The following is an 18378-nucleotide window of genomic DNA, read 5'->3' as shown; positions in this document are numbered from 1 at the left end:
TAGCTTCATCCCTAACCCTTAAAGATTTAATTTTTCTGAAATTTGTATTTTTTTCTACATTCAACGGGGCCAAAAGATAATGTTGCTTTTAAGATGAAACATAATGATTTAAAATGTTTGCTGGTATTGAATGTGTAACAAATAAACTAATATAGAAATATTTTCCCTAAAAAAATACCATTCTCCCAATACTTGACTGAATAAGAATAAAGATGTAAAAGGGCCAATAATTTAGCACTTCCATTCAATGATTTACTCTGAGTAGCATTAATTTCTGGATACACACACACTTTTAATTACATATTAGAATGTTGTAATTCCTGCATTAATCATGCTAAAATTTAAAAGAAGACAATTCAAAGGTTTGCGATTAAAAAATACCAATTATGTCAGTTAAATCCCAAGACAATTTAATTGGTTTTTTCCATTTCTGCTGAAACATTTCACTTCGTTCTGAGTAAAATATTTAATCATTGAATATCTTCCTGCAGAAATCATTTTTGGATTTAGAGTGCCAAAACCATTCCTACTGGAGTGTAAAAGTAATTTCTTCAAGGCATGAACTCAGTTTTCCTTCAGTTCATCCAGGTGCTGTAATGTCTGAGCTAACGCATCAGATTAAATCATATTCCCAAGTGAAACTGCTTCCCCACATGGAATTAGTAGATTTCTCAGCAAAGAGACCATTCATACAGTTACAGCTGGACAAATGTGTATTTTTATACTAGGGAGACAAGGGAGGAAGGAGGATTTTATTTCAGTAGGCTTTTAGATTCCAGAGCATGTGTGGGAGTGCATCTATTTATCGTTATTGAGGACTTTTGTTATTATTATTATCAGAACCTATTTGTTTTTAGATGTAGATATATGCATTTTGTATTGGTTTGCTCATATACATAGCCCTGTAAAATTGATGCAGCTGTTGCAAGTACTGTAAGCTAAATAAACCAAAATAAATAAACTAGCTTGGCTACAATTAGTTTAAACACGAGTTACTCAATTAACTCCATTTTCTGAATTGGCACAACACAATAAACATATATTTTGTCACACAAGTTTGGTTCACACTAAGTCTATTGGCTTATGCTTCAAGTTCTGAGTCTTAGCCTGGATTTTTTTTCCCAATACTTAAATGTTTACTTTAAAAATTACGTAGAGTTTTTTCAGATTCTACATGAATGTTCAAACTTTATCAATTAAAAACACATGTCACTTCATCAAGCTTCATTGCTCAATATGTTTATTGCAATTCTTTCTATTTTCTCCTCTTTAGATTTCCTTTTGGTTTTTTTTGTATGCTGTAACAAAAAGCTGCTTCTAAAATTTGAAGGAAGTTCATATGGGTATCTTCCTCTTCTCTGGGTAAAGGCTTTTTATTAGAAGAAATATGAGAATCTGAAGGGTGAGTCAGAATAGTTCATTCTCTGTCTGGACCACACAACGTAGAAAACTCTCCTTGCCACGTTCACTGATAGAACTCACAGAGAGTTGGAAAATAATTTAGGGAAGATTGCAAACAGTTTCAGTTTATGAACAATCTCCCATCAAGTAATCCTTGGCCCAGCTGATTTTAAAACAGCTTGAAAGGGAGTTAATTATTGCAGCTTGCCATTCGCTTTATGGAAACTATTAAAGAATGCAAGGAAAGTTTAACTCATTGTTAATAACTGTATTTTTAACTTTTCTAAGATGGCAGTTTTTCTATTTGAAATTGGAGATTGTCAGCCTGCATTTTCTTGCTTGCAGAAATTCCATGACTCAGTCAAAGAACTAGTAGAAATCCATTAAAAAGATTTATTTAACAATTATTTGATTTATCTAATAATAATTCTATAAGTAATTCAAGGTGTTTGACAGTGTTAGGGGCAAAAACCCCACTCACTCAGAGTTCCTGATCATGCTAAATTGTAATTTGGTTGCTTGTGGCTTCCACAATACCATCCCAGTATTGTGGTTTATACAATAATCCAACTTCAGGTAAACCATAATTTCACAGGAAGAGTGAACCAAGTTATTTAGTTGCAGTAGGACAACTGACTGACCTGGTTCATCCATTATGTGAAATTCATACATGTTCCTGTGGGCAGAGATTAATGTTTTTAATTTACTACCAGTAATAAAAATAAACTGAACTAGGAGGTCATAGAACATTTCAAAAATAGAAGCCATGCAAAAACTGGAGTCCGTGGATACTGAATTCTAAGTGGGAATCCTTTCCCCCACAACTTTGGTTGGTGTTTTGAATATGTAGATGAGATTGTGTTTCTGTTCACAAACATCAGAGTTTTCCCAAGTTTCTGCCCAATTGTACAGAGGTGGTGCCTTTTCACTTATATATTAAATGGTACTCATGTATGAGGACCTGAAGTAAAAATAGTATATATTTACATACAGTAGAACCTCAGGTCGCGAACACTCCTCTTCATGACCAAATCGGGTGGTGAACAAAAAATCCCCCCGATTTTTGAATCGGGTCACAATTCAAAAATTGGGTGGCGAACAAAATAGGCATCGAAAGATTCCCTTTGTGTGCCAATTTTCCCTTCGTCATAATTTTTTTTGGCAAATTTCATTCTTTTACTTAGTTTAATTATTCTTCAAAATAATTAATAGCCCATGTAGTCTAAAATTAACTATTTGTAACATACATATTGATAGAAAAACGTGCAGTACTTGGGTTTTGTTCACACACACACACACACACACACACACACACACACATGCTTGATTTCTTTACAATCCTGTAGTTTCCCAATTTTGCAGTGCCAAAATAAATAAAAATATGTAGTATATGGCAGGGGTCCCTAACCCCCAGGTCATGGACCAGCACCGGGCCACAGACTGCCAGGAACCAGGCTACACAAGTAAGTGAAGCCCCATCCGCGCACAAATGGGATCCAGGTAGCACATGAAACCACCATCCCCTGTTTCTGGAAAAACCAGTCTAAAAGGTTGGGGGCTGCTGGTATATGGAGTCTGATAGGCACATGGATAATAGCAAGAATCATGCTGGGATCAGAGAACTGCACACCTTACAAAATAAGCAACCTTCTTTCCACAGGCAAAGCCTAAAAGGATGCTACAAAGATTAGAAATTGGAGCACTGAAACTTCAGTCACATAGTATACTTCTAGAGCAGGGATCCCCAACCTTTTGACCGCATCCGTTCCGGCGCAGCTGGGCCAGCGACCGGTTCCGGCCACCCGCCCTGTTTTGGAAAAACCACGGTGGCGTGCCGTATGAGTCTGATAGGCACATGGATAAAGCAAGAATCAGCTTTCCAGAGAATGGCACACCTTACAACCAAGCCACCTTCTTTCCAACAGGCTTTCCAAAAAAGGATGCTACAAAAGACTAGAATTGAGCGCTGAAACTTCCGTCCAGGAGCGGTTGGGGACCCCTGTTCTAGAGGACAACAAACTCATTACTTCATATGTAATTGCACTGCAGGACCTACCAAAATAAATAAAGTCATAGTAAGGGCCAAATCAGAGCCCAACAACATCAGGAAAGTATTCATTGGCCGAAAGTCCACAGCGATCACAAGCAACCATGGGCAGAGGAAAGTGGCATGCATCATGGCATTGCCATGCACATTGTGTAATTTATGTCATGAAACTGACTCAAAATAATGCATATCATCTGTGCGATGAAATGGCACTCGTGATATTATTGTGGCTTGTACCAAGCATCTATGATAGCAGTGTTTTCTAAACCAATGTAAGTTGCGATACAATTTCTAGAATTCTGGAGATTGCAGAAGACATTTAGAATATCAATCACACTTTACAATTGAAGGGGTCAAACTCAATTTCATTGAGGGCCGCATCAGGGTTGTGCTTGACCTCAGGGGGGGCAGGGTGTACGTGGCCAGGGTGGGAGTGGCCAGCTCAATGTCACTCGTGTTGGGGGTGCTAGTGGTGGCCTGAGGGCTCTGCCAGTGAAAACGGAGCTCGGGAGAGTCTCATGCGGCCCTCCTGAGCTCCGTTTTCGCTGGCAGAGGCACTGTGAGCCAGTTCTTCATTGTTTCCAGGGCGACCCCACAGGCCAGATCTAAGCATGCCAGGGGCTGCATCCGGTCCCTGTGCTTTGACACCCCTGTTTTAGAATATCAAACATTCTTATCTGGAAATACCAAAATATCAGAATCTCTGCCTTCTCCCATGTAAACAATATACCATCCAATATGCTACCCAGCACTGAATTTAGCCAACGACAACCAAAATTTTCTCAGGCTTTCTCTATGAGCTATGCAACTTGAATAACTGATGTTAACGTCTATTGTCAAAGACCACTATTGTAGTTATCTTAAACACATTTTCTAACACGTAGTTGTGCAAAATACTGTATATGAAAATGCAGGAAATGTACTGAATAAAGCAAAACAGGGAGCCATGACTAGATAGTGGAGGTGTTTGCATATGAGAAATTTGTTACCCAAATCAGATTCCAAACTAAAAAGACATACAATGCAGCCACATCAGAAAGAATCATGAATTGGGGACTTGCGGTTTGCTTTGCTTCAGCGGCAGCAGGAATCCGTGATCGTGCGCAGTTCCTGCTGCGCTCGCTGCTGGAGTGCCCCCGATCCAGCCGGATTTGGAAGCTATGGTTGCCCCGTAGAGGCGACCGAAGACAGGGGAGATCCGGGCAGGGGCTTGGGGGTATCGCAAACCCCCTCCTCAGCCGGCACAAGTCCCTTTTCCAAAGGCAGTGGAGCGGCGGTCAGCAATGGCCGCCACAAAGAAGCCTGCAGCCGGACAAGATTGTGCAGGAGGAAGTTGGAGAAAGTGAAAGTTTTTTTGGCTGAACCGGGACAATAAGGAACTTCTAAATACCCTGGCAACTTAATCTTTTATACGATATACTGTTTCCCAAGAAGATTGCAAAAGCAGCGGAAGAAAGCAGAAAGGGAAAGTTATTTTCTCTCACTCTCCTTCCCTACGGAAATAGCAAATGGAAATCCGAAAAACCTGCTTTGGCACAGAAGGTAATTAAACTTGAAAGCCAAGGGGATATTAAAGATCTTTGAACATTGGAATTAAAAACTAATTTTTTTTTGCTATAAGTGGGAAGAGAGAAGTAAAGAACTTATATTAAGATTTTATTGGAGGAGATGGCTTGGAGCTTATAAGACTAGAAATAAATGGCAATAAGACTTCTAAGAAATTATTTTGGAACTGTGTAATTGAATTCTACCCCAAGAAGAGAAAATATAAAAGAAGAAAGTGCTAAATGAAACAGTTTGTCCTGATTTGGATTGCTTTGTGACTTTGGGACTTTTAGAAATTATTCCTTGAAAGACTAAAAACATTTGGGTTGTTTTAAAAAAAAAATTTTTTACAATGGCATTATCTGTTGAAGAATTTCAAAAGTTAAAAGAGGAAGAATTTCAAAAGTTAAAAGAGGAGGAACAAGAAGGCAAGGGCTCTTCTGGATCTATTTTTCACTTTTTAGAAATGGCGATTTCTACCTATCAGGATTTACAACAACAAGAAAATGGGGATGAAGAAGAAGAAGCCATCTTTAATGGACAAATAATCTTAGTTGAGGAAGAAAAGAGAAAGTTGGGAAAGAAAATGGAGAATTCAGAACTTAAAAAAGCAACCAAGATAGGGAAAAATAAGGTGAAAAATCGATACAATGTCAGAAAGCAACAGAAAAGAGGAATACAACAGAGAGGGGAGACTAAGAGAGCAGAGATGGAGAGATGGAGGGGTAAAAAGGTTAGAATTGACAAGAAAGGAAGGGAAAAGGGGAACAGAAGTCACAAAGGTTTAGAACAAGATGTTAAAAAACAGGTTTTTTTTATAGATAAAGGGTAAAGTATAATTTTAAGAAAAGATTCTGCAAAAGTACATAAGATTGTATTGTAGATATTAGTATTTGAAATAGAGCTAGAAAATTGGAATATTATATGAGTTAACAAAATATGAAAGGGAATGTATAAAATGTTTAAGATTTAATAATAGAGTTTATTGAATATTGTTTTTATTATATTATAAGCATAATTTCTCTTTTTTTTTTCATTATTCCAAAATGTAGTATTTAGAATGTACTAGGCAGAATCAATATGAAAAGTATGTATTATTTTAAGTGCTAAATATAGGGGAAAGATAAAAAGGCGTTATACTTCAATTAGTATTACAGGAGAAATATTGTATTAGAAAGAAAAGATAAATAGATAATTGAAAAACGGACAAAAGATGCAAGTATAGTGATTTAAATTGAGATGAAATAAATAAAATAGAATTAAGAGAGTGAATAGAGGCGAGATAATATATAGAAAATATAGAATGTTAAATAAGATATGAAATAATATATAAGGTGAGCATGAATTTGATTTATGTCTGTATAAAAAGATGTAACCCGGGGCTAAGCCGCTTTCCAAAAAGAAGTTTTTATGTATTTATGTTTTGTGTTTTGTTTGTCTATGTTTGAAAATTTTAGAAGAAGGTTGGAAGAGAACAATGGAATTGTAAACAAGACAGATGGAAGTACATAATGAATAAAAAGATATAGAAATCAAGATAAAAGAAATATAATTGAATATAGAAGGAAAGGGAGAAATAGAGAGGAGTTGGGAAAAGATATGAAGTTGAATATATAAGATAAATATGTATATCAAATTGTGTTTGTATGGAAACGTGATAATCTGGAACTATGCTGTTTTTATACAAGATGTTTTATGTTCTTATATTTTATGTTTTGTATGTTTGTGTATTGTTTTCTAAAAATTAATAAAATTTGTTGTTGTTTTTAAAAAAAAGAAAGAATAATGAATTGCATTTCCATATTGCATCTCTGTTTTGCAAGAGCCTCCAAATTTTCTCTGCCAGTTTCACCCTGGTTTCAAAGCTTGACTGAATCTGGTTAAAGAATTAATCATCAGAATTTAGGAACTGCAGTGATACTTACAGCTTTTCCATTTTCAAGCCATGTTATTGTAGGAGTTGGAATGCCTGTTGCTGCACATTGCAGAGTTACCACAGAGCCAAAGCTGACATTATAGAATTCAGGAGCCTTCAGAATTCGAGCAAAAACTAAATGGAAAAAAGCAAAAACATTAATAACCCTAAGGTTAGCTATTGGTGAAATATTTCCAGTTTCCCAAACTCACAAAATAGTTGAAGATGGAGCCAATGCAAAGCACCCAGTAATTTTTGAACCCCCAAAACACTCTACACATTTGGCTAAGAGTTCACTGTTGGATTTAGATTCTTCAAAAAATAAAAATTTTATTTTATTTAAAAATAAAACAAAAGTATTTCCCATCATTGTGGTCCTCTATAGAGAGAATTGTATCTACCCCACACTAGAAAGAAAATAATGTTTGGTATCACAGAATCTCAAATGCTCTTCTCAAAATATCTCTTCTGCAAAAGAATTGTACAAATTATAAATGTTTCCATACCCTTGATTGATTGATTGATTGATTGATTGATTGATTTTTCCACTTTCTAAACCACTCCTCTTTCTCAAGTTATGTTTGCTCTGAATATTTAGTTTTTTTATACAAGGATACTTAGTCACTATTTATGTCAACCACCCCAGAAAGTCCAATCATAAACTGAATGATGAGCCTTAATAGAAACATTTGCTATATATGTAGAAATATTTCTGGAAAAGAAGAATTGCCTCTAGTCTTGAAAGAAAAACAACAAAAGATATTGGGATATTATTCTCAGATTTTATTTAACCCTTCCCCACTTGCGAAGACTTATAAGGTGCACACTTTTCAGAGTGGATAACTCTAAGGGCCAGTCTGCCCCTCCTTCCTTACAGACTGTTTGAATTCCTTTTAAAATGAAAATTCCACTGTTAACCATATAGATTTTCAAAATTCCTTTATTGATGTTAAAAAGAGTTCATATGAGATATGTTTTCCATGGGTGAATCTAAAAGAAACCTGCAGGGACAGTAAGATCTACATATCCCAACTTGGGGCTGTAGTGGGAGTAGGGGAATATAAATAACATTAAAACCGTTAATGTCCGGTGTCTATATAAATCTGTGGTACTAAATGACTCATTTTCCACATATGAAAAATATATCACAGCAGATTCCAAAAGACCAGTTCATGCAAGGATAAGATCTGTTCAAATTACCTTCCCTAGGAAGTGTGTAAGGAAGTTCTTTTGATGCTAGAGCTGACTCGTATTTGATGCATTTAAGAAGCTCAAACGTAGATTTAAATGTAGAGTTTTACCTGTTGGCTTAGTTCTCAAGTACATCCATTGAATCTGTGCATCAGATAAAATGGACTACAGTTCAGGAAAGCGCAGACCCTATTAAATTTAAGATGCCTTAAAAGGTTTTTTTTAATGGCTTTTCCCAGTGACTTTAAATAAATAACAAAACTCCTAAAAATTATTGGCTAAGAAAAATAAACTCAGCCCAGTTGCTATCCTTCAAACTGTAACAGCGGCCTGTAGATAAATTTCCTTTTGTTTAATTCTCCAGGCTCCATTGCTGGAAAGATCTGAAGTAGGAAATAGTAGGAAGTATTACAGGAGAGGGCCTGAAGTCACATTTGGATTGGGAATGGGAGACTGCGTTACTGCATAGTAATTGCTAAGTGCACAAAATTCACTTCTTCTTTTTTTAAAAAAAAGCACAGATCAGAAGGAGATTGTAAAATAGAAGCATCTAAGAATGATGTCCCGGCTGTACCCATTTTGGCTAAATTACGAGTAGTATTAAGTACTTTTCAGTTCAACATGATCTTAGTTTTATTCTGCTGTATATATGGATTCATTGAGAATCACTAAAACAATCATCCTGTCTATGAAAGCAAATAGTAGAAAAGGAAGGAGCACTGGGAATCCTTATACACTTTTACTCACAAAAGTGACATCCAAAATAAATTCTGTCAGAGTGCTAGAAACAAGCAGAGCATTTCATTATTTTACACCTGGCTTTAGTATATGAAAGTCCATATAGAGCAGGGATGTCAAACTCAAGGCCCGCAAGCGGTGCTTAGATACGGCCTGTGGGGCCAGCCTGGAAAAACCAAGCTTTGCCATTAGAAAAAAATCGAGGGCTGTGCCCCCCCCCTGTGCGGCCAGCCGCCGGCCTCCTGCCCTGTCAGTGAAACCAGAGCCCCCCGACCATACCCAGTCCTCCGAGGTCAAACACAATCCTTGTAGCAATAAAGGAAGAATGTTGTTTTTATGCTGATCATTCAGGAATTGTCAAAGATTCTATGGCTGAATTACGAAAACGTTGAAGGATAGAGAATGAAAGACAACAAGGTCAGTCATGGTATCAAGGCATGTTTAATTTTTCTCCTTGGTTAACAACACTATTGTCTGCTTTAATAGGTCCTCTTGTGCTATTGCTTCTTGCATGTACTATTGGTCCATGTGTATTAGGACGTATTACATTTCTGAGGGATCGCTTGAATACACTTGACAATGAAGTAACAATACTCAAAAACAGTTAGCTTTCTCACATCTATCATTGAATCAAAAGATCTTGTCAAAAACCTTGTGGAATGGTACTCTGACCAAGAGTCAGAGGAAGAAATGACACTAATAAATCCTGATGTGGCCCTTAATGAGTTTGACACCCTGATATAGAGCTAGCAGAGAAGAATCCAGATCCTGTTTTGTTTGAAAGCTGCTAGTGTGGTATTTATTTATTTGTTTGCTTGCTTGCTTCTTTGTTTGTTTCTCTGACTTCTATACTACCTATCTTGCTGAGGCAATTCTAGGTGGCTTACAGTTAATGCCTAAATGGCACACTTGTTGTCATACTTTGCTTATTCTTGTGCTTTTCTCAGTTGTATCTGAATCTTCAGAATGTGAGGTTCTGTACTATGTTTAAGTTTGCATGATACCACACAATATATACTAATGTATATTAGTATTTCTATTGTGGATAAGTCATTAATGAGGTATATTATTCACCCGGATGGTTGGAAGATTTAAACCTTCCTTTGTTGAGCTAAAGACTTTCTGATATCATGAACTAAAACTTCAGGAATTTTCCTGCAGCGTGATTGATGGCCAGGCTGGCTGAGACTTCTAGAATTAAAATCCAACATCTCTGGAAGTCATCCAGTTAAGAAAGACAAATCTAGTATTCCAGGAAGCAGAACTAGAGTAAACCAAGAACTGATATCAGCCTTGTCATTCAGAATAATGTATCACATGTATCCAAATATATTAATCCACACACATATGCATATGCAAATAATCCTGGAAAAGCCATAAATATTATCCCATGGGAAGCAAGGTTATAAGATAAATTCCCAAATGTATGTCTTTTAGAAGTATATTTATTTAGAATTTACCATTAACATGAATTCCTTGCAGACAGACAAACAAAACCCTTGGTAAGAAGGCCAATGATGAAGAGCCTCTGTGGCGCAGTGGTTAGAGTGCAGTACTGCAAGCTACTTCTGCAGCCAGCTGCCTACAGTTTGGCAGTTCAAATCCCACCAGGCTCAAGGTTGACTCAGCCTTCCATCCTTCAGAGGTGGGTAAAATGAGGACCCAGATTGTTGGGGGCAATATGCTGACTCTGTGAACCGCTTAGAGAGGACTATAAAGCTGTATATAAGTCTAAGTGCTATTGCTAGTGCTACTAGATTGATTAGATTAATCTCATAGATTAGATTTGTTAATTTCTATTCACTCATAGATTCAAAGCTGGGCTCAAAGACTTCCATTTTTGTCCTGAACACTTTTGCAAAAATATATTTGCAGTACGGATGTCAGATGAATGCAGATTCTGTATTTGAGTGGACACATGACCAAATGGATCACTCACCTTCTACTTCCAGAATTACAGGTTTAGAGTAGGCTGTCCCGAGACTGTTCTTTGCCACACAGCGATAGTGTCCACCATCTTCCTTCTGCACATCGTGAATCCTTAAACTGCCTGATTCAAGAATAGCAATTCGAGAATTTTCCTGCCACAAAATGTAAAGCTTCAAGTCAAATGAGGTAGAATATAGCTTGTGAGCCAGGCTGATCTATTTATTTATTTGATTTATATTCCTATTTCATTTGTATAATTTGAGGCAGCTTACATAATGGCCCTTCCTAGTTTCCCCACAACAGCCACCTTGTAAAATGATTTGGGCTGACAGAAAATAATTGGATCAAAGTCACCCACCTGGTTTTCATGTCTAAGGTTAGACTAGAATCCACAGATTCTAGGTTTCTGGTCCAGTACCTTAATCACTCATCCTCTCTATGAAATAACAACTAATACATTATTTTTTCTCAAACCAGTTCTGCAAAAAGATGCAGATTATAATGAAATACTTACAATACTCACCTTTACAACATTTTCTCCTTTGATCCAGGAAACTGAAGGCTTGGGATTTCCCATTGTAGTGCATTGGAAAACAGCCTTTAATCCTTCAATGATTTTCAGATTTGAAGGTGGACGAGTTATTTTCGGTTCTACAATTTTAAGGATCAAAATGAAACGAAGTCAAATATGCTAAAGTAGGAGGGACCAACCTTTAGCACAGTGGAGTACAACCTTAACAACTTTAAGACTTGTGGACTTCATCTCCCAGAATTTCCCAGCCAACATGTTGAAGTCCACAAGTCTCAAAAGTTGCCAAGGTTGGACACCCTTGTGCGAAAGTCACATTATACTTTAACAAGATGATGGGGTCCATTTTGTCATCAACATCCCTACTCACTTCTTGCAAAGCAATTGAAGAGCTTGCTATCTCCCAAACATTTATAGAGACTTATAAGGCTTATAAGGCTTTTCAAAGGAGAGTAGAAGCAAGTTTGGAGGAAAATATATGTAGGTAGATCATGGAAATTCAGGAAAAGTTAACTAAGATTGCAACTTCAACATTATGAGGAAAGAATTATGGGCTGGTGTGGGGAAAACATCAATATTGCCACTGCTCAAAAAGTTTAAGCTAGTACTGATTTCCCAAATAAAGACATGACGGTAAAACAGCAAACAGCATGTAAAATAAAACTTGGTATTTTTCCTTCTAAAAATTTAACAGAGGGTTTAAATCTTGTTCTGAAGCCAATTCTTACATTGCTCAGATGTTCAGAAGCATTCCCCAATTTAAACTTGTATTGATCTTCTGGGCCATTTGTTGAAAAATATGATTACAGTTCATATTTCTGTGCACTCAGAGCAATCATGCAATCAGGATCTACTAGTTTTTCTTTGTTTCAGAATAGCCACCTTACATTTCACAGCTTTCTCCCATCTAACTCATCCTACTCTATGGTATCAAATCCTCCATTGAGCTATGCTTGGAATATGATCTTCTGACATTTATATGTAATTCTTCTTCCTCTTTTTGGGGGGATCTTTATGAAGCTGGAAAAACTTAATGAGTAACCGTGCCTGATACCAATTGAAATGCAGTACAGTTAGGATTAGATAAATTAGATATATTGCTTTATAGCAAGTAGTCTTTGACTTTCAACTATTCAACAATAGTTCAAAGTTACAATGGCTTGGAAAAGATGACCTACAACCAGAGATGGTATTCAGCAGGTTCTGACCAGTTCTGGAGAACCAGTAGTGGAAATTTTGAGTAGTTTGGAGACCCGGCAAATACCATCTCTGACTTGCCCCACCCCCATCTATTCTCTGCCTCCTGAGTCCCAGCTGATCGGCTGGGCCTTTTTTTGTTGCCCTGCACAGGAGAACGGAGCTGGGAAGCAGGTTAGTGGGGTGGGGATTTTGCAGTAACCTTCCAGAGGTGGTATTCAGCAGGTTCTGACCAGTTCTGGAGAACCAGTAGCGGAAATTTTGAGTAGTCTGGAAAGCCAGCAAAACCCATTTCTGACTGGAGATTTTACAGTATCCTTCTTCCCCTGCCACACTCAATGCTCACAGAACTGGTAGTAAAATTTTTTGAATCCCACCATTGCTTACAATATGCATTGGCACATACAATTGTCATTCCATCCCTGTGGTCATGTGATTGCAATTTGGAGGTTGGAAACCAGTTCGCATTTAAGATTGGATGCAGTGTCCTGCACTCACATGATCATGTTTTGTGATTACAATTTTCAGTAAAAAAAAAAAAAAAAAGTCCATTAGGGAAACTGGGTTCACTTAATGATGGTGTGATTCGCTTAACAACTGTGTGTTTCACTTAATGACCGATGTAAAAATTGTTGCAAAATCAGGTCTGACTTGATTTATGACTGCAGTGACTAGTGGATAATCTGATGTAGCCATAAATGAAAGACTACCTGTGCACAGATAATCCTCAACTTACAACTACAATGGAGCCCAAAATTTCTGTTGCTAAGCAAGTGAATTTTGCCCCATTTTACAACCATTCTTAAGTCAAGTTGTTAAGTGACTCACTGCAGTTGTAAGTTAGTAATATGGTTGTTGAGTGAATTTGCTTCCCCGTTGACTTCGCTTGTCAAAAGGTTACAAAACATGATCGCATGACCCTGGGACACTGCAACCATCATAAATATGTGTCAGTTGCCAAGTGTCTAAATTTTGATCACATGACCATGGGGATGTTGCAATGGTGAAATAGTCACTTTTTTCAGTGCTGTTGTAACTTTGAACCATCACTACACAAACTGTTGTAAGTTGAAGACGAGCTTTATCTGTGTTGCCCTGCTCTCTTCACACAGACATACATGCATACATAGCGACAGTTCTAAAGATGTTTATTCAAACCCTACAATCAAGCCCTCAGAAAGCACCCATGTTGCTCAAATACAGTTTCCGATCTCAGCACAACAAGACTCTCTGGGGAAACTGAGTCCAATGGGCACACACAAAATCCAGGAAACAACCCACGAGTCAAACGGATCAGGATAACAGCACAAGCACACAAGGTAAGGAACTGGGCCTGTTGCTCCAGCAACGTTCAAGTCCTCAGGGCAGGATTAAGTAGGTGACACCTTCATGAGAGGTGGGGCTGCCTCCTCACAAGTAGCCTAGCTGACCAACATTCCGCCTACCTCCTATCTGCCCTACATGTCCCTGGATCGGGAGGAAGTGTGAACTCCACCTCCTCCTCATTGTTAACTGGTGGCAGCTGGCCAACGCGCTGCAGCTGTGTTGCACCTCACTCCACCTCAGCCTGTCGCTCATCCAATCGCCCCAGCTGAGGCTGCTTCATCAGGCTACCACTGTCTGAGCCCTGATCCGGGCCATCATGCAACTCTGCACTTTCCTCTGCCAACTCAAACTTATCCTCCTCCTCTGAACTCATTTCCCGAGAGTGGTCCATCGCCAGATCCATGACAGTATTATTTTACTGTTGATATTAGGTTATACGTATTGATCATTTATTCCTTTGCTTGTACTTTGCGTAAATTTAAATTCATACAAAATAAAAGTATTAATACTCAAGTAAAATATTGCCTTGATTTCTAGCTCACTTGAACTTTCAGTGACTTTTAATTCAGTAAAAGGGTAGGTATACTTACTCATTTTCACTTGTAATGCCCCACAGCTTTCTGCTTCTACTCCTACACCATTGTTTGCAGTACAACAATATATCCCATCATCACTGTCTTCCACACTCAGAATAGTTAGGAGTTGCCCATTTTCTCGTATGGCATATCTAGTATCAAAAAATCTGAGAACATATTAAGATGCGTCAAGGAATAGTTTATTTAAAAGTGCAAGTCTAAACATAACTTTCTACACACACACACACACCCTTGGCCTTTACAATCCAATAGCTGGTTTCAAAAGGTGGGGCCCTTCCGAGATGTTTGCCATGTCCAAATTACTTCTACAAGCTAAGCCTCTTATCTGACTTTTGTCTACTCTGCAGCTGTTCCTCCTGTCTTCCCAATGTCATTCCCAAATACCATTATACATTTTATATTTATCATGCAACTATAAAAAATAATGCATGAATTGACTTTATAGAATGCTGCACTGGTGAATAGAATTAAGATGGGGTATAATATTATGGGTAGAGACCAGGAGTGGTATTCTACCGGTTTGGCCCGGTTCAGCTGAACTGGTAGCTCCAAGGATCATCTGTGAGCGAACCAATCAGCTGCTGGGCCTACCCACCCACCCTGGCTCTATTCTGACCTTTATTACCTGGTTTTCAAGCTCAGCTGCTTCGCGTAACACAGTGGATTGCTTCGCACAGCTGTTTAACACAGACGGAGAGTGCAAGATTGCAGGAGAAAATCAGTAGCAAACCTTCTGCGCACAGGCGTTTTGCGCACGCCCACAGAACCGGTGGTTAAAAAAATTGAATCCTACCACTGGTAGAGACCAATAGTGATATTTTCTGAGAGCACCCACACTCTGTGTTCTTTTGCGCATTTAATTCATACCTGATAGGAATGTTATTACGTGTCCAGGTAATTTCTGCCTGGGGAAAGGATTTTACGACACACACAAAGGTGGCTGCCTCTTCAACCAGTGCATCCACAGTCTCAAGAGGGGTGGTGATGATTGGAGCTGTGACAAAATACACCACAAAAGCAGCATAAGAAAGTGAATAAATTTCACATTAAATCCTGCAGCTTGACCAAGCAAATTTGTACAAATCCAAAACCAATTACACTTGACTGAAAAATAGTCAAGATGCAGAGCAAAGGCATTCAAATGCATGCATGCATTCATGTATTATCTTATTCTCTCCTTCTGGAATGCGAGAAGGATTCTCAGCTTTGCTGTAGTACTTCTGAGTGTCCCATGCATCTTTGTAAACATGATCCATTTCTGATCATTGTCATCTCTGGACATTAAAAGGCTTTTTAAAAGATGGCTTCATTTTCTGAGATCCCGTCCTGCAGGTCTTCTTCTATGTGGGGTCTCAGATATGAAAAAATGGGAACCACACTCTTCCTCCGTACTTTCTCTTCTTGGAAAAGGAATCCGTACCCTCCTTGCAGCTACATCATTTCAATTTGAATTAGTTTCTGCAATGGTTTGAAATCCTATCTTAAAGGTTGTGACTATCTGTGTTATTTAAAAATAAATTACAGCCACTTTGACCCTTTATGGATTGGAAGGCAGGATACAAATTATTTTTTAAGTTAATAACATTCTGAACAAAGGATTGCTGGTCAGGAACACCATTTTTACTAACAGCAAAGATTGAGGTCAGGATGAATCACTAAATCACACTTCAGTGTAATTTAGCTTCATGACAGATGACAAAAATCATAGTTAACTATGTTATGATGGCCAACTCTAGATCCAAGGGGAGGCTATCTATATAGTCTGACACAGCTAAAGAACATGATAGTGCCAAGCAATGTAATGATCACCTCCCTTAGCACAAACTGTTTGAAAGGATACAAGAAAGGCCTTTTAGCTTTCTTCAATATTTATATAAGCAGGGAACTTTAATTCTACTGCACATACCTAATTTCTTTATCACTGGAAGCTCTGTATATATTATGTGTTACATTAGCAGAGATAAATGTAACTCTGGTTAGGTGGGTGGGCCAGCGTGGCCTTGAAAATACATGAAAATGTTTTCGTACCACATAATTGTGTTTGCTGGATATCTAAAGAATTTATAAATTGTTTTGTTCTTGGCGGGATATGACATACTGCATACAATCGCCAAAAGAAAAAAAAAACCCAATTCTTTAAAAGATATTAACTGTTGTCCCTGGCATTTGGCATTCTTTCTGACACATGCCAATGGGCATGTTATGAGTAGAGAAGAAAATCTCCAAAAATTCATAATATTGTAAAATGCTACTATTCTTGTATCACTCTTCCTTTGTAAGTACTCTTCAAAAATGCTGAGACTGCAGCTCCGAGTAATGAAAGCTACTCTGGTCTGATTTGAAAATTTCCCTTTCCACAGTTAGTCAAAATTTCAAGTTTCAAACTATATGGCAAAGATCTGTATAAGATTCCTAAATTTCTCTTTGATGAGAGGGAAAGCAATTTGATAGAAGGCAGAGCAAACAAAGAATTTAGCACTGTGTACTTTATTCATCACATATATTTTAGCTCCCTTAAATCTCTTACAAACAAACATTGAAATAAGATGGAATTCCTCTTTTAATTGTTGGCATTGTTGTAATCAATCTATATAAAGACAACAGGATTTTTCCTTCATCTGGGTACCTATCTACCATAGAGAAGAGGCATATACTGTATTTCTGAGTCACTGTTATTTTGTCCTGCAAATATGCTCCATCATATTCTATGTTTAAGTTCTTAAAAATCCATAAAAGGAATTCCAGTATGGATTTGTTTTTTTTGTTTTTTTTCATACAGCAGACATTTCTGAACATACTTATTGGTCAAATACAATTTATGATATAGGTCAAGTGTTGGAAAAAAGCAGCAAATTTTTTTCAGAAATGGCGAAGCCAACTAATCATTACAACTGCAAACTGGATACCAATTTATTTGGGAGTAAATTCCAGCAAGACTTCCAGTTTAATTGATCTGTAGAGGAGCTTGCTGTGTAACACCTGGTTGTCAGCAACATGACCTTAATGGGCCTTCTTTGCAAGCAACAATGCCGAGAGCTATCCTCAAAATTCTAATTTGAACATTAATCAAGGAGATGTGTATTATGTCACTTCGAACAAGCATCTATCTCACTCAAAATCCTCCAGTATCTCTGTATCTATGCACATTTACTTAGAAGTCCCAACTGTGTTAAGTGGATTTATTCTCAAGTAAACATTCAACATTGCTGGCTATTTATATTTGGAAAATGGTTTTTGATACATACTATAAACAAAAACACCTACACAGGGAAAATCATAAGAGCACCAGTCATCGTGATATATGTACAGACAAGTTCTTCCATGGTGATTGTCCAAAGGCAATTACAGATGCACTCACAGGCAAACCAGCTCATTTATACAAATCCCAGGAGCTTATATATTCACCCAAGAGCCCGGGCAGGTCCAAGATCAAAAATAAATATCTAACCAGTGGCAAAGCAAAGAGAGGACCCGTTATTTATACCTACCTTTAGGGAGCTTCTCTGTCAAGCTGAAGGCAGCCAGGGTGAAGATCTGTATAAGAGGAATGTTTAGCCAATCTTTCATGATTTATCCGAAAAAGGGTTGAGGGAGAGGATTTGTCCCCTTCAGCATTTTTCTTCGAGTTGCTTAGTTTTAAAGCATGGTTTGTTGCAAAGTGCTGCTTGGACACTGACTCGTGGGTTCTAAGTATAAGCAGGAATCCTCCGACTTGGCTTCAGTGATGGACATGGCCAGCTGGTGGGCTTCAACGTCAGTCAGCATCAACAATGTGGAGGCTCATGAAACAAGAGAGCACAAAACCCCTGAGAATGCATTTTGAACAAACAGTGGGGGAGTACACAATGCCTCAAAGTCCTTTCTAAAATAATAGCTTGGTCTCGGGCCAATGAAACAAGTTGAGCTTCAGCATCATGTAAGAGTGCATTCGTCTGCAGATCTTCTTACCTTTCTAAAGCCTCCC

General features: G+C 37.9%; 1 protein-coding gene across 1 annotated transcript in view; it reads right to left on the bottom strand.

Annotated features, from left to right (window-relative positions):
- MUSK (muscle associated receptor tyrosine kinase) overlaps positions 1-18117 on the bottom strand; it is a 46681-nt gene extending 28564 nt beyond the window's left edge. The window contains exons 1-6 of the mRNA XM_026672253.2: positions 17903-18117; positions 15282-15408; positions 14409-14560; positions 11290-11417; positions 10777-10918; positions 6919-7043 (exon numbers count right to left, since the gene is read on the bottom strand). Of these exons, the coding sequence (XP_026528038.2) occupies positions 6919-7043; positions 10777-10918; positions 11290-11417; positions 14409-14560; positions 15282-15408; positions 17903-17981 (753 nt within the window). The 5' untranslated portion in view covers positions 17982-18117. The remainder of the gene's footprint in view (positions 1-6918; positions 7044-10776; positions 10919-11289; positions 11418-14408; positions 14561-15281; positions 15409-17902) is intronic.
- Between the last annotated feature and the right edge of the window lie 261 nt (positions 18118-18378).

Source organism: Notechis scutatus, chromosome 2 (assembly GCF_049901735.1).
Source record: "Notechis scutatus isolate UNSWTSFEM ecotype Mainland chromosome 2, rNotScu1.2, whole genome shotgun sequence".
Classification (NCBI taxonomy): Eukaryota; Metazoa; Chordata; class Lepidosauria; order Squamata; family Elapidae; genus Notechis; species Notechis scutatus.
Note: the sequence above shows the minus strand (reverse complement) of the source record. Positions and strands in the feature narration are given on the sequence as shown.